General features: G+C 38.5%; 1 protein-coding gene across 3 annotated transcripts in view; it reads right to left on the reverse strand.

Moving 5' to 3' along the window:
- LOC149144721 (isoleucine--tRNA ligase, cytoplasmic-like) overlaps positions 1–13,325 on the reverse strand; it is a 739,557-nt gene that overhangs the window by 422,791 nt on the left and 303,441 nt on the right. For all 3 annotated transcript variants that reach the window (XR_016264930.1, XM_089449912.1, XM_089449913.1), the window contains exons 13-15: positions 11,584–11,667; positions 11,162–11,374; positions 10,865–10,990 (exon numbers count right to left, since the gene is read on the reverse strand). Coding sequence is in view for 2 of the 3 variants with exons in the window: in XM_089449912.1 (XP_089306038.1) it covers positions 10,865–10,990; positions 11,162–11,374; positions 11,584–11,667 (423 nt within the window). In the remaining variant the exon portion in view is untranslated. The remainder of the gene's footprint in view (positions 1–10,864; positions 10,991–11,161; positions 11,375–11,583; positions 11,668–13,325) is intronic.

The following is a 13,325-nucleotide window of genomic DNA, read 5'->3' on the forward strand; positions in this document are numbered from 1 at the left end:
AATTGTTAATTAAAAATAACGATTAGGTGAATAATTTCCAGTTGCTACAATAGGATTTGGGTTTCCGAATTTTCACATAATGGATACAACCAAAAGGTTCTAACTATTGCAATCCTAATGGTACATAGTACATACCTTGGCACACAAAATAAATAAAAAAATTCATATTGGACCTATTACCGCTCAAACTATTAGGTTTGGGAAGGTTCAACTAAGTATGCCAAGTGGTTAGCACTATTAAGAATACGCCGCAGTGTATTCCTTTCACTTTAGGCTAACTCCTATGAAACACCAAGGGTGGTATCCCTACAAATGCACTAAACTAAAGTATAAGTAGACCAGTGCCAAAATAAAAGTATATGGAAGAAGTAGGAGTTAAAGCAATAACAAAATTTAATCTGACTAAAGATATAACAATAGAACAAAATTGTAGACTAGTGAAAAAATACTCAATAGATCAAGGAGATAAGCTTGAAATTGCCACAAATTGGGTATAGAAACTTCTTACCACAATTGGAAATAAATTCGAGATGTTATACCTATTCTACCTGGTTGTAAGAAGAAGATAAACTTGATGTTTAAATGTGTAACCTCTGTAATTTTGAAGATTGTACTAGGACAACAAGAAAAACGCCACTTCAGTGAGCCTAAACTAGCTCTTGGGGGACCTTAATGAAGAAATTTCAACCTCCACTCTGGTTATCAGTGTTCCTTATCACTCCATGCATTTACTTTTAAATCCAAACATGATAAAAATTATAAAATCTAGAACTGACAATAATTTTCTGGAAACACAAATTTAGAGATTTCACAGCTGCTGAAATTGCAGAAATAAAACACAGTAAGATTATGACAGCCACACAGAAAATAACACAGTGATTTTTGGTCAATGTGACCCTGGAAAAACCCCCTACAACTCTTGGGGAAAACCAGTTTGAGAGCTCTTCTTTATTTCTGAAAATGCTTTTACAGAGAAACTGAAATACACAGTAAAAATTTCAGCAACCACAAATTACAACTTATCTCATTTTTTGTGCTTGTACTCCACCTCGAAAATTGTGCCAATCAGCGAACAGCCAAAACAAAATTTTTTCCAACAATAAAACAATGTTAAATGTTGTACAACCTACCTCGAAAAATGTGTCTAAAATTTGTTGTACGGAATGTACGAATTTCAACAGTATGACTGCCTCGAAATTCGTGCCCAAATTTGCCTCGAAATTCATGTCCTTTCTGCTATCCCTCTTTCTCGATTTCTGTGCTGCCCCTTTTCCTTGATTTCTATGCCTTTCTCCTACTATACAGTTTTTCCTTGGATGCATGCCAATAAATGTTGTTGCCCAGATTTGTTGAAAATGTCTTTTTGCTATTCTCCTTCACTTCCTCATTGCTAAGAAATTTTCTCCTTGCTCTCTCTTCTCTTTCTCTCAAATGCTCATGAAAGAATGAGTTGATCTTTTCCTCTTCTCTTCTCCTTTTATTCTCTAAATGACCTTTTGGGTTACTCTAAGATCTAATGGCCGAGATTCATTTAGATCAAGGGATGAGAATAAATGTGCATTTAATTCTCACTTTCTATTTTTTAACTCAACTACTTAAATAAAGTCCCACTTAGACTTTTATTTCCATAGTCACTTTTTCACTTTCTAATTCTTCATTGACTTTAATAAAGTCACTTTTAAATTAGAATGTAAATTTACCACTTATAAAGTCACTTTTAAATTAGCATGTACCTTTACCACTTATAAAGTCACTTTAGGAGAAAAGTGAAATTTTTAATATTGTTGTAGTTCACTGGTTATTATTCACCTATTTGAAATAGATTATTTGGCTTCTGCAATTTATATACAAAAAATATTGAATAAAACATGACTACAACTTCACGGAAATTAAATCGCAGGAACTGAGAAATATTACACACAAAATAATAGGCATCAATATTTTGGACAAACGTCCCTAGAAAAACCCTAGTGTGGGGAAAACCAGTTCCGCAGATGAGTATTTTTATCAGTGTTGCACTAATCGCGATAAAATCGTAAAAAATCGCGATTTTTTAACTTTGCGATTTAATAGGCCAATTAAAACGAAATTTATTTTTTCACCGATTTTTATGGTAAAAATCGTGCCCCTTGCAGACAGCGCGATTTATAACTAAAAAACACGATTTTGTTTTCTCATTTGGACAGCAGACAGGTGCGCAACAAGCGTTTGGAGTCTTGGAGTGAGCTCTTGGTCATTTGGGAGCTGAATCCGCTAACTAGAGAAGAAAAACGAAGTGTGAGCTAAGAAGGAGACAAATTTTCTCCATAAAACCGGTATGGGCACCAACATTTTGTGTTTTGTAACTTTGTTTTGATTTTTTTCTATATTTTTGGTTGGGTTTGGAATCTGGATAACCCATTGTTTATCAAAAGAATTCAATGGGTTATCAAATATTTTTGAATTGATTTGAATCTTGATAGGGTTTTTGACATTTGTCCAATGTCATTTGATTTTTCATTTTGTTTGTTAAAACTTAAAATTTCTTAAATTGTATGTAATTTTTTTTAGTTTTTGTACAATGTAAATTGTAAGTTTGTAACTTGTAAATTGTAATCCTTATTTTGCCATAGGTTCACCGAATCACCATTCAAGTTTTCAACTTCAAGTTCAAAGTTCAAAGTTCAAAGTCAAACATGCCAAGGAAATTGGACCCTCTGTGGGAATTTGGTGACCCTGATGGAGGGATTGATAGAATGAACTTGTCTTGCAAGTTGTGTGGGCACCATATGTCCGGGGGGGTGTACAGATTGAAGTATCACCTTGCACAAATCCCTGGATTTGATGTAGGGCCTTGCACAAATACAAATCCTGAAATCATCCGAAAAGCCATGAGATCATTGGAAAATTTAGACCACAATAGAGAGGCCAAAGCAGAAATGAAGAAGCAACTAACAAAGTCAGCTGAATAAGGAAGTGGCACTGGTTCTACTGCAGCATCAACCAACCCGATCGCTGCCTCATCATTTTTTGTTCCTCGAACCACACCTGGTTCACAACCATCTATCACTTCAATGCTTAAAAAAACTGAGAAAGAACAAGTTGACAAGTTGTTGGCCAAATTTCTCCTTTGGAGTGATATTCCTTTCAGCATTGTAAGGAATAATCCATTTTTCCAGCTTGTTGTTGATGCTATTGCAACTGTTGGCCCTGGGTACAAAATCCTTTCTTATCATGACATTAGAGGCCGGATTCTTCAAAATGAAAAGCTTGACTGCACCAAAAGATTGGAGGAGTTTAGGGAATCATGGGCACAAACAGGATGCACTGTGATGTCAGATAGTTGGACTGACCAAAAGGAGATAACCCTTACAAACATCTTGGTTAGTTGTCCCAAGGGGACTATGTTTATCAAATCTATTGATGCATCTGCACATATCAAAGATGCAAAAACTTTATGTGATTTGCTGGATGTGTTTATTTTGGAGGTGGGTGCAGAACATGTTGTCCAAGTCATAACGGACAATGCTACAAATTATGTTGCTGCTGGCACAATGCTTATGGAGAGGCATCCTACTTTATTTTGGACACCTTGTGCTGCACATTGTATTGATTTGATGTTGGAGCACATAGGGAAAATTTCCTTTGTCAAAGATATTGTTGAGTCATCAAAAAGCATTACAAAATTTATATATAATCATACATTTGTGCTTAGCTTGATGAGAAAATTCACCAACAACGAAGAGTTGGTGCGCCCAATGTTGCACGAAGCGCCCCCCCCCCGCTCCGAAGCTCCGAAGCGCGCCCCGTACGGAAGCGCAGTACGAAGCGCCTTTCGAAGCGCGATTCGTAAAAAAAATTGCGCTTCCTGGAATTTCCGAAGCGCCGCTCTGAAGCGCACTTCGTACGGCACTTCGGGCCGCCGAAGCGTGGCGCTTCGGAGCAGGAAGCGTGCGCTTCACGCACGCTTCCGTACGCTTCGGCGGAAAGGGGCGCGCCCAAGGGAGAAAAACATTTTTATTTTTTATTTTTTTTTAAAGTTAAGTTAACTCAACCTTAAGGGGGTGGGTTAGGGTGAGGTTAAGGTGAGGAATGAAAAGAATAAAGCCCCCATTCATTCCTCATTTTCTCACTTTGAGTTTATGAGAGTTGGAGAAGAGAAGAGAGGAGAGGAGAAGAGAAGAGAGAAAAGGAGAGGAGAAGAGAGGAGAGCTTGGAGGAGTGAAGAAGGAGGAGCTAGGAGAAGGAGGAGGAGCTTGGAGCAAGAGCTTGGAGGATTTCATCTACAAGAGCTAAAGAGGTAAGTTCAAACCCCAAACTCCCTTGTTTTTTTGAAAAAAAATTTGTATTTTTCTCCTCCCTCTCCTACTCTTTTCCATTGTTTCTACTTGCTCCTTTATTTACAGGTTGCCGTTGTCCACCACCTATATCCATATTCCAAGATGGTGTTCTTTTGGCTTCTATGTATCATTCCACTCTTGGTTTTAATGATGGCAAGGGTGAGGAATAGAAGGGAAGAAACAGAAGAGGACATTGGTGATGGTCCTAATAGTAGTGACCCAATGTATGATGAGGAGGAAGGGTTTGAAGAGGAAGGGGATGAACTTGAAGGGGACACTGAAACACAAGATGGGAAAGCTACATCAACACCCTTGTGGAACTATGTGACCAAACTTGATGGGGGAAAGGGTGGTGGATCTTACAAATTTGTGTGCCCTCATGGTTGTCATGGAGGAAAACCATATTGTGGTTCATATACCCGTCTGAGGAGGCATCTTTGTGGGGTGCTAGACAGTGATGAAAAAAAGGGTTCTGTGGGGGTACAAATTTGCCCAAACATTTCAACTGAAGAAAGATGCTCTATGTTTTATGTTTTATAATATGCTTAAATGTTTTATGTTCTATAATATGCTTAAAAATTTGATGTATGTTTGTAATAGCTAGAATATAGGTGATTGTTGTACATACTAGTAACTACAATGGAATCATGGATGCCATATCTATCTTGATTTATGCAAAAATATGCATGTTTTCATGTCTTCTACAATTAATTTGGTATTTGGGATGTTTGTTTTTAGTATAAATGCAAAAAAATATAAAAATATATATATATATATATATAGCAGACGCTTCCGCGGACGCTTTGCTTCCTAGATTTTTGGAAAATGACGCTTCCGCGCTTCGCTTCGCTTCGCTTCGTTCCCGCTTCGTGCAACATTGGGTGCGCCCCACCATTACACGGTTTGCCACCAGTTTCATATCTCTTCAATCCCTCTTGAATTCTATGTGGGATGTGAAGAGAATGTTTCTTTCAGAGGAGTGGCATGCTTTGACAATGAGCTGCAAACCAAAGGGAGAGGCCATATGCAGACTAGTTTCATACCAAGAAGACTTTTGGGCGGGAGTGCAGGAGGTTTGCACCATTACTGAACCTTTGGTAAAGGTTCTTCGATTAGTTGATGTTGAGAAGCCAGTAATGGGCTAATTGTATGAGGCCATGGAGAAGGAGGAGCAGGAGGAGGCAGAGCAACAGGAGGAGGAGGTGACACCACCTGCCCGGGCTACCCCTGCCACCAGTAAAAGATGTGGTCTACCTCCTATAGCTCCTAGTTCTTCAGCTTCTAGAGCACAACAGAGTCACTGCAAACTCCACCAGCATCTACATCTAGAGGGAAAGGGAAAGCTATGGCATTTTCTCACAAGAGGGGCAGAGGAAATCAATAGTATTAGACTTTAGTTATTTGGTTCATTTCATTATATATGACATTATGACTCATGAGATACATTATTATATTTTTTGTTGATATTTTGAGGCTGAGTTGGGACTCAGGAGTCAGGACTTACTATTCAGGACATGATTCACTGTTATGTGTGATGTAGCACTAGAAATGAAATTAAACATCTTATATATTAGTTCTTTTATCATATTTATGTGTCAATGTATTTATTTTATGTTGTAGATGGTTTAGATATTAAAAAAATTGAAAAAAAATGAATATTTTTGTATGTTACAATTTTTTCCCGATTATTACCGATTTTTTCTTGATTTTTACGATTTTTTCCAATCTTTTCCCCATGCCGAATTAATCCCGATAACAATTAGTGCAACATTCATTTTTATTATTCTTTAGCAATTTTGTAATTGAAAATGTTATATATGTTTGTCGTAAATTAGCAAACCTCTAGAAAATTATTTTCTTCACTTCCACTAGTCAATTTGACTTCCTAGAAGCAACTTGACGCAACTGATTCAATTCGGCCATCCTATGGCTCACTGAATTGATCCACATGTGTGGCCCTGGCTAACTCGACCTTCTAGCAAACTTGCACTGCCTGGGAAATTAACATAGCCTCCTCTGAAAATTTGACTTCTACTAGAAAACTTGACTTCTCTTGTGCAAATTGTTCACTCTTGCAAATTCCTTCTTGCTATGGAAACTCAACCTCTCTGAGTCAATTCGCACTGTTGGCAAACTTGATCTCTCTGCAAATAAAATCGATCTTTCTCTGTCACTGAGAAAGTGGAAATCGCTGTGAAGAATTTTCTCCGGAAACTTTGTCTTTAATCACAACTGAACCGATCTGCTGGTGTTGTCACACTATCATTGCGCCCTTTGTTCTCACTGAAAAATTTTTGTTTGGAATGTGATATCCAAATGCCCATCAACCTCCTAATATATTCTCTTGTTGACAAATCAACGACCACAATCTAAATCCAATTGATGGCTAAGATCATCTTGACTTCTAAAAATGACTTTTCTAGAAGGCGTTAGAAGAAAATCGATTTGCCTAAGTTAATCCTGATTAATTAAGCCATTTCCCTAAGTTAGACTTAAAAAATTAATAAAAAGTATAATTAATTCTAATTAAGGCATTTTTTTCCTTGGAAATTTTCTGGGTATTGGAGATAATTAATTCATTGTGTTCCTTAGCCTCATAGATACTATCTGAGATAAACACCTTTCTGAGCTACACAAACTAACAATCATCTCCTTCCAATCAGCAACTAGCTGCCACTTTGTAGCCGATGTGATGTGTCATTTTATCTTTGCCACCTACATCAGCCATATGTCTCCTCGCCCATTTGTCAATAGTACATGTTAGAAGGTGCGAAATTTGATCCAAAAGGTATGTTAGTCATTGTGCAATCAAGTGCTTATGCTTATTTTTCATTTGGGCATCTAGCATGGATTATTAAGTGACTTGGAAAAAGGAAGGGTTTTGACTATGGTTTTGTTCCCTCACCTTAAATGGAGGCTTAATCTTCAATCTTAGTCCAATGGGACCTCCCCTAATAGCCCATGGCTTAAGAAAGAGAAGTACTTGGGAAAGCCCAATTAAGATAGAGCAGTCCCATTTTCCCCATTCCATACTTATCATTTCCCTCCATACATTACGAGCCTTATACTCTACCTCCCATCTCCAAGTCCACATGACCATGGTTCCACTAGGTTCTAGCACACCCCTTCCCCTTGTCCACATATCTAGGTTGGATCCGGAAACTTTGCCCCACAAGGTTGATGCAACTAAAATAAAAGTAAAAAGCATATCATAGCCACAAGAAAAAAGAAAGAGAAAAATTATAAAATGTAAAAGATAGTTGGGGCATTAAAATTAGCACATGTGCAAAAGCCAAGCATGAACTCTACCCCTTATCATCATCGCCATCACCTGGTTCGTTGGGCCAATGCTTGCCCCTACCACATCATAAAGGAACCCTTGCATATCCCAACCCCTAGTAGATGATGAATTTCTTCACCTTTAAGGGGGAGATCCACTGCTACACATCATTCATAGCATGCTCTCATTTCCTATCACTTTGAGTATTAATACAAAGAAAAATCAAGAAAAGGTAGAAGGCAATAAGTGGGGTGGAAAAACAAAAGCCATATTAACTCATGCATCCATGATTGCTCCCTTCTCACATTTGTATGCCCAAAATGTGGATTTCCTCATCATTGCTACCCATGAGGCCATGTGAGAGCCTTCTCACAGAGTTGCAGTTACTAGAAGTGCACAGTCAAAACAGAGGATATCCCTTATGCTAGGAGGCCAAATATCTTGCTGTGTGGGATAGGGTGCTAAGGGTGTTGTGAGGAGGTTCCTCAAGCCCTTAAGGAATGATTTGGATGCCTAATAGGATAACAAAGGGAGGCAACAAGCTGGACAAGGAAACACGGTGGTGAGAGCAAGTTTTAGGGCTATTGGTGTGCCCTAACCATAGCTCTAGTAGCACAGATTCCAAGGGAAAGAGGACAACAACAGTGTGTTGGAGTTTGTTCTCTTGTTGATGGTTTATTGCTAGTGGATGTAGAGATCTAGGTTGGACAGTTTGATTGTAGTTGGATTGAACTCTCATGGACTGTTGGAGGGCAGCATGAGAGTGGATCAAGTTGGCCCTAATTGCAGTGACCTAAGAAGGATTTTAGGCCTTCTAAAAGTGGTCGAGTTGGAGAAACCTCAAGAACAATTTGTAGAGGATTGTAAAGGCTTGCTTTAAGCCCTATGGAACAAGTCTCTTGAAGGACTAAGGGTTTGTTAGAAGTGGCAGAAGAAGAGCTCAAAGGTCTTATTAGCCAGGAGCAGTTTGTAGCCCTAGACTTGATTTGTGGAGAAGAACATCTACAAAAAAGTTGGGCAGTCCTCCATGCCCTAGGTTCATTGCTGGAGAAGGATATTCAACAGTGATAGTGGGAATCCCTCCAACCCTAAGTGTGGTTTCATTGGGCAACACAAGAAGGCACTAGTGGGAAGAAAGTCCCAAAAGCGCTGAGGAGAAGTAGTGGGTAGTTGAGAATTGTTCACAAACGGAATTGTGAACAACTCGACAAGAGTCTTGATGTGTTGAAGGACGGATGGCCAGCTAGAGAGCAGGTAAAGTTGAGTTTAATGACCTAATGCAGTTGGTTCATTGATAGAGGAAAATTAGAGTTGTTGTAGATCAGGAGTCGAAGGACCAGGCAAATGTGTTCAGGGTACGACCGAGAGGAGCTGAGAGAGTACGCTACATTAGCCAGATTGTCAGTGTATCTTGTTTAGGGTAAACTGGTTGTCGAAGTGACCGACACCAAACCCTAGTTGTTTATCTTTGTATCAGTGGATGTATGAGGGCCATTTCTCTGATACGAGAGCCTAGACTGTTGTCTTATCAGTTTTTTGATATAATGAAGTTGGGTTGTAAAAATTTGTCTATATAGGTTCACATGTTGATTTACTGCATTTTATATTCCACTATGCAAAGTAGTTTGTTGTGATACTTGGATTGGTAGCATCAGCGATTATAAGATTCTAACCTAGACTCCAGTATCATGGAAAAACAACATGGCATCAGAACTACTTTTAAGGGCCAATGAATAAGAGTGTGCACAGCGAAGCAACTTATAGGAAGTTGGGATTGTCTAGATCATGGAGCAAAGGGTTCAGCTAAAGACATGGAGATGCGGTCTTGACTGGCTTGGAAGTGAGATTGGCTGGGACTTTTGGTGGATTGGTGGTGACCCTGGTGACCAACAGTTTGATGTGGGGCAGGTTGTTGATCGTGGACTTCCTATGACTTGCCATGGATCGTTGGGATAACTCGAGGATTGCTTCATGTGATGGACTGTAGATTGCCAGGCTAGTTCCTTCATTGGATCGTGATGTTGTGTATTCAAGATTGGAAGGATGTGCACAAATTGTATTTGATCCAGAAGGATGAGTGCTTGTAATATGCCTATTGCTAGTTTCCGATGAGCAAAAATGAAACTTCCCCAACTTGTTCCAATGGAGGCCATAAATTCAATATCCTAGAAGTGCCATGGAGATTAGAGAGCCTAACCCACATTGGTGCAGAAGTTAGCAATCCAATTTGATGAAAGGAGACAATCGTTTCATATATAAGCCTGCATGTCCCATAAAGCAAGGCCCATGATAGCAGATGTTGTCACCACCTTTAGCAGAGTTAAATTCCCCTATCAAGAATCAATGAGCACATGAACATATAAAATCTTTGTCATGGAGAAGGGGATCAACCCACAAGCTTGTAAGAATATTGCCCGATCCATGGCTTCTTGGCCAAGGGAGACGATCACAAACAATTCTGCCGTTTCAAAGATGAAGTGCCCTGAGGAGTGGGAGACTCCTGCAACACAAGAGGGAGAAAACACTTCTATGAATGATTTTTCCAAGCCATGTGAGGGTTCTGCCTAGACACAGGAACTTCATTCCCTAATAGGGGGGAAAAAACAGGTAGACACAAGGGCCTTCAAACCAACATCCATGCTCATCTTATAGCTAGCAGGGTCACAGCCAAAGGAAGAGAGGGGTACTGTGCACACAAAAGAATGGTTTGTGCGGATCCACAACAAATGATAAACAAGAAGAGGGTAAACATCCCAGAGTTGAGGAAGAGTGAAGACACCATGGTGGCTAGGGGAAGGCCTCAAACGTGTAGGTAGAGCTCCTTGATTCCATATATTTTAGAGTTGTTAATACTATTAGGAAATAAGACGATAAAGTTTCGCAGATGATTATATTCTATTTTATGAAAACTACTTACAACCAAAGAAGCACACGTTAACAAAGCATGCTTTACAGGTCAAGGTAGTTGTCATGGAATTCCATGGTTGTGGTGTGTACAGCTGCAACCATATTTCAAATGGTTTAACAAAGGCCTACAATATAGATTAAATGACTTAGCTAGCTTTTAGCATTCCAGCTCCCCGAAGTATATTATTAAAGAACAAAGTACAATGACAGATTTCTTAAAACTGGACCCGCTAAACTGTTTATAAATTGACAATGAAATTCAGTTATCGATAAATATAGCATAGAAATACATGTTCAAGTATATCATTTACGTAATGTAACTGGCAAAAGAACACAGGATTGATAATTTTATTCTCACATGGTAAAGAGTTGAAAGAGCCATTCTACAATCTTCTTCTCCTGTTCGTCCTTTTAGTCTTTTCCGATTAAATCGTACATATATATTAGTAAGATTGTCGATGAACTTTAGAAGAAAAGGTACCACCTGTGAAGAGATGAAAATGGATTACTAAATACCATAACACACTTCAAAGTTAAAGATCAACTGCCAGAACTTAAACTAGTAACTCCATTTAAATTGTTTCAAATATGTGACAGTACTAAGAGGACACACTCTTTCAGAAGTATATCCACAAATTCGAGAGAAAAATCTTACCGTGGACAGACGATATGCATCCATTTCTTTTCGCACAAATTGGACAAGACTCTCACAAGCAGAACTAATCCACTGATCAAGTACATTTGTTGATCTCTGCAATTCATTGAACGCAATAGGTCTAAAAGGACTCAGGCCTTCCACCTCAAGCCTTTGTGCATTCTGAACCATGAATCTATATGCATTGTACCATGGAAGAAAAACATCTTTGACCTGGATATGGGATATCATAAAAGTATAGTCATCTCTTCTAAACAAACAGTAAGGCACATAGCATAGTGCTATGAACCTGAAAGATTGGGCTTGTTGAAAGATAAAAATTGCAAAGCATTATCTCGAAAAAACATTGACAGAACATAAGACCTTAAAGGGCAAGAAAGCACATTATATGTTAGTATGATATAAGTTTACAAAATCATTACCACAGCATAAAGTCCTTCCTTTTTAAAACGCAAGGGTTCTGCCCGTACAACCGGTGAGTTAATAAGATATAACCGGAGTGCATCCTGCAAATTAAACAAAAATCCAGACAACAAAAGGTAAATTCCCAGAGTCGTTACATTTGACTAGAGGGAATTGATGACCACCAAGATGAAATAAGCAACAAGCGTAATTTCCAGGCATCATGATTCATTATCTGACTTCAACCTGTGATCCTAACTTAAATGCCTATTACATAAATGCAAACACTTTGTATGAAACAATAACTAATGTAACTCATGTTTGTTGAACCACCATCATTGCATGAGTATGTTGATCAGGTAAGTGTGTTGAGCATGATATATAGGAGGCATTTGGGGGGTTGCTATCTATGGAGAATGTTGGTCACCATCTCTGGAACCACTAACTACAATGTGTATCATGGAAGAATATTCTCCTCAAGTTACCCCTAGGTGAGAGGGGGTAGCAGGGAGGAATAGAAGAAGGGCAATGGTTCAAGCTGAGATTTCTCTTTATTCTTTCATGTATTATTAGACCTTCCCAAGAATTACCAATATTTTGCTTCTAGAATTATCTATGTAGAATGGCAGATTTATCCCAGAAGAAGAGATTAAGGTTGAATTTCTTAAACTCTTCCTAACACTTAATGTAACCTTGAATTATTAAAGGATCTTGGTATTGTTGTTTCTTTTATTTGAAGAGGTTATTACTGCCTTCTTTATTTATTTTTTGTGCAATGTTATTCACCACTATTTCATGGTTGTGACCATGCAACTTGCTAAAAGGCTCTCACCTTCTTCAAACCCTATTGTTCTAAATCTCATCTAACTCCATAGCCCTATTGGATAAGCACTAGTCTTGGTAAATTCTACCATCATCATATTCTAAAAGCACCTTTTCTAAAGTTATTCCACTTGTGTCGAAAAAGAACCAGCCTAAGGAGAGAGGGAGTATTGCTAAAGTGACATTGGGAAATCTTCCCAAGTGCAGCTGGTGTTGAACTCTGTTAAAGGACTTTGTATAACATTTGAATTGCAGGTTTGGGAGGTAAAAATCCTCTTTATGGGTTTCTCCAAGGACATTTGTCCAAAAATATTGGTGTCCAATTTTTGTGCGTGTGCATAATTTTCTCAGTTCCTTTGGTTAATTATTTTCCTGGGAAGTTGCAATAGTGTTTTATTCAGTATTTGTTGCAAGTATTTTGCAGAAGACATAATCTAATTAGATAGGAGAATAATGACCAGTAATTGCAATAGAATTAAAATTTCACATTGTATCAAAGCAAATCTAAGGGCAGAAGAAGGATATACGCAAAACACAAGAAGAGAATGTCGAGGGTTTTAACCCAGTTCGAATTCTTCAATTATTTCTCCAGTTTATTTGTGTTCACTACATTTCCAAATTTTCCAGAGATGACTGCAGCAGGTTTGGGAGATCAAGACAGGTTGGATGGAGCCTCTAATTTTGGCATGTGGAAAGCTAGAATGTCATTCCTTTTGGATGATTATGGATTGAAGGAGTATGTGGAGAATGTTGTTTCCATACCAACAAATCCACAACAACTAGCAACCTAGAGGAAAGAAAATGCCAAAACAAAGAGGATTATACTTGATGGATTCAAGGACCATATTCTCTCGCATATCACAAAGATAAACACAACGAAGAAGATGTGGGACTATCAGTTTCTACAGCATCGGATGTGTTCTAGCCACGAAATTTGGTC

Source organism: Pinus tabuliformis, chromosome X, assembly GCF_031772625.1.
Source record: "Pinus tabuliformis cultivar Carrire ecotype Pingquan chromosome X, CPIR1, whole genome shotgun sequence".
Classification (NCBI taxonomy): Eukaryota; Viridiplantae; Streptophyta; class Pinopsida; order Pinales; family Pinaceae; genus Pinus; species Pinus tabuliformis.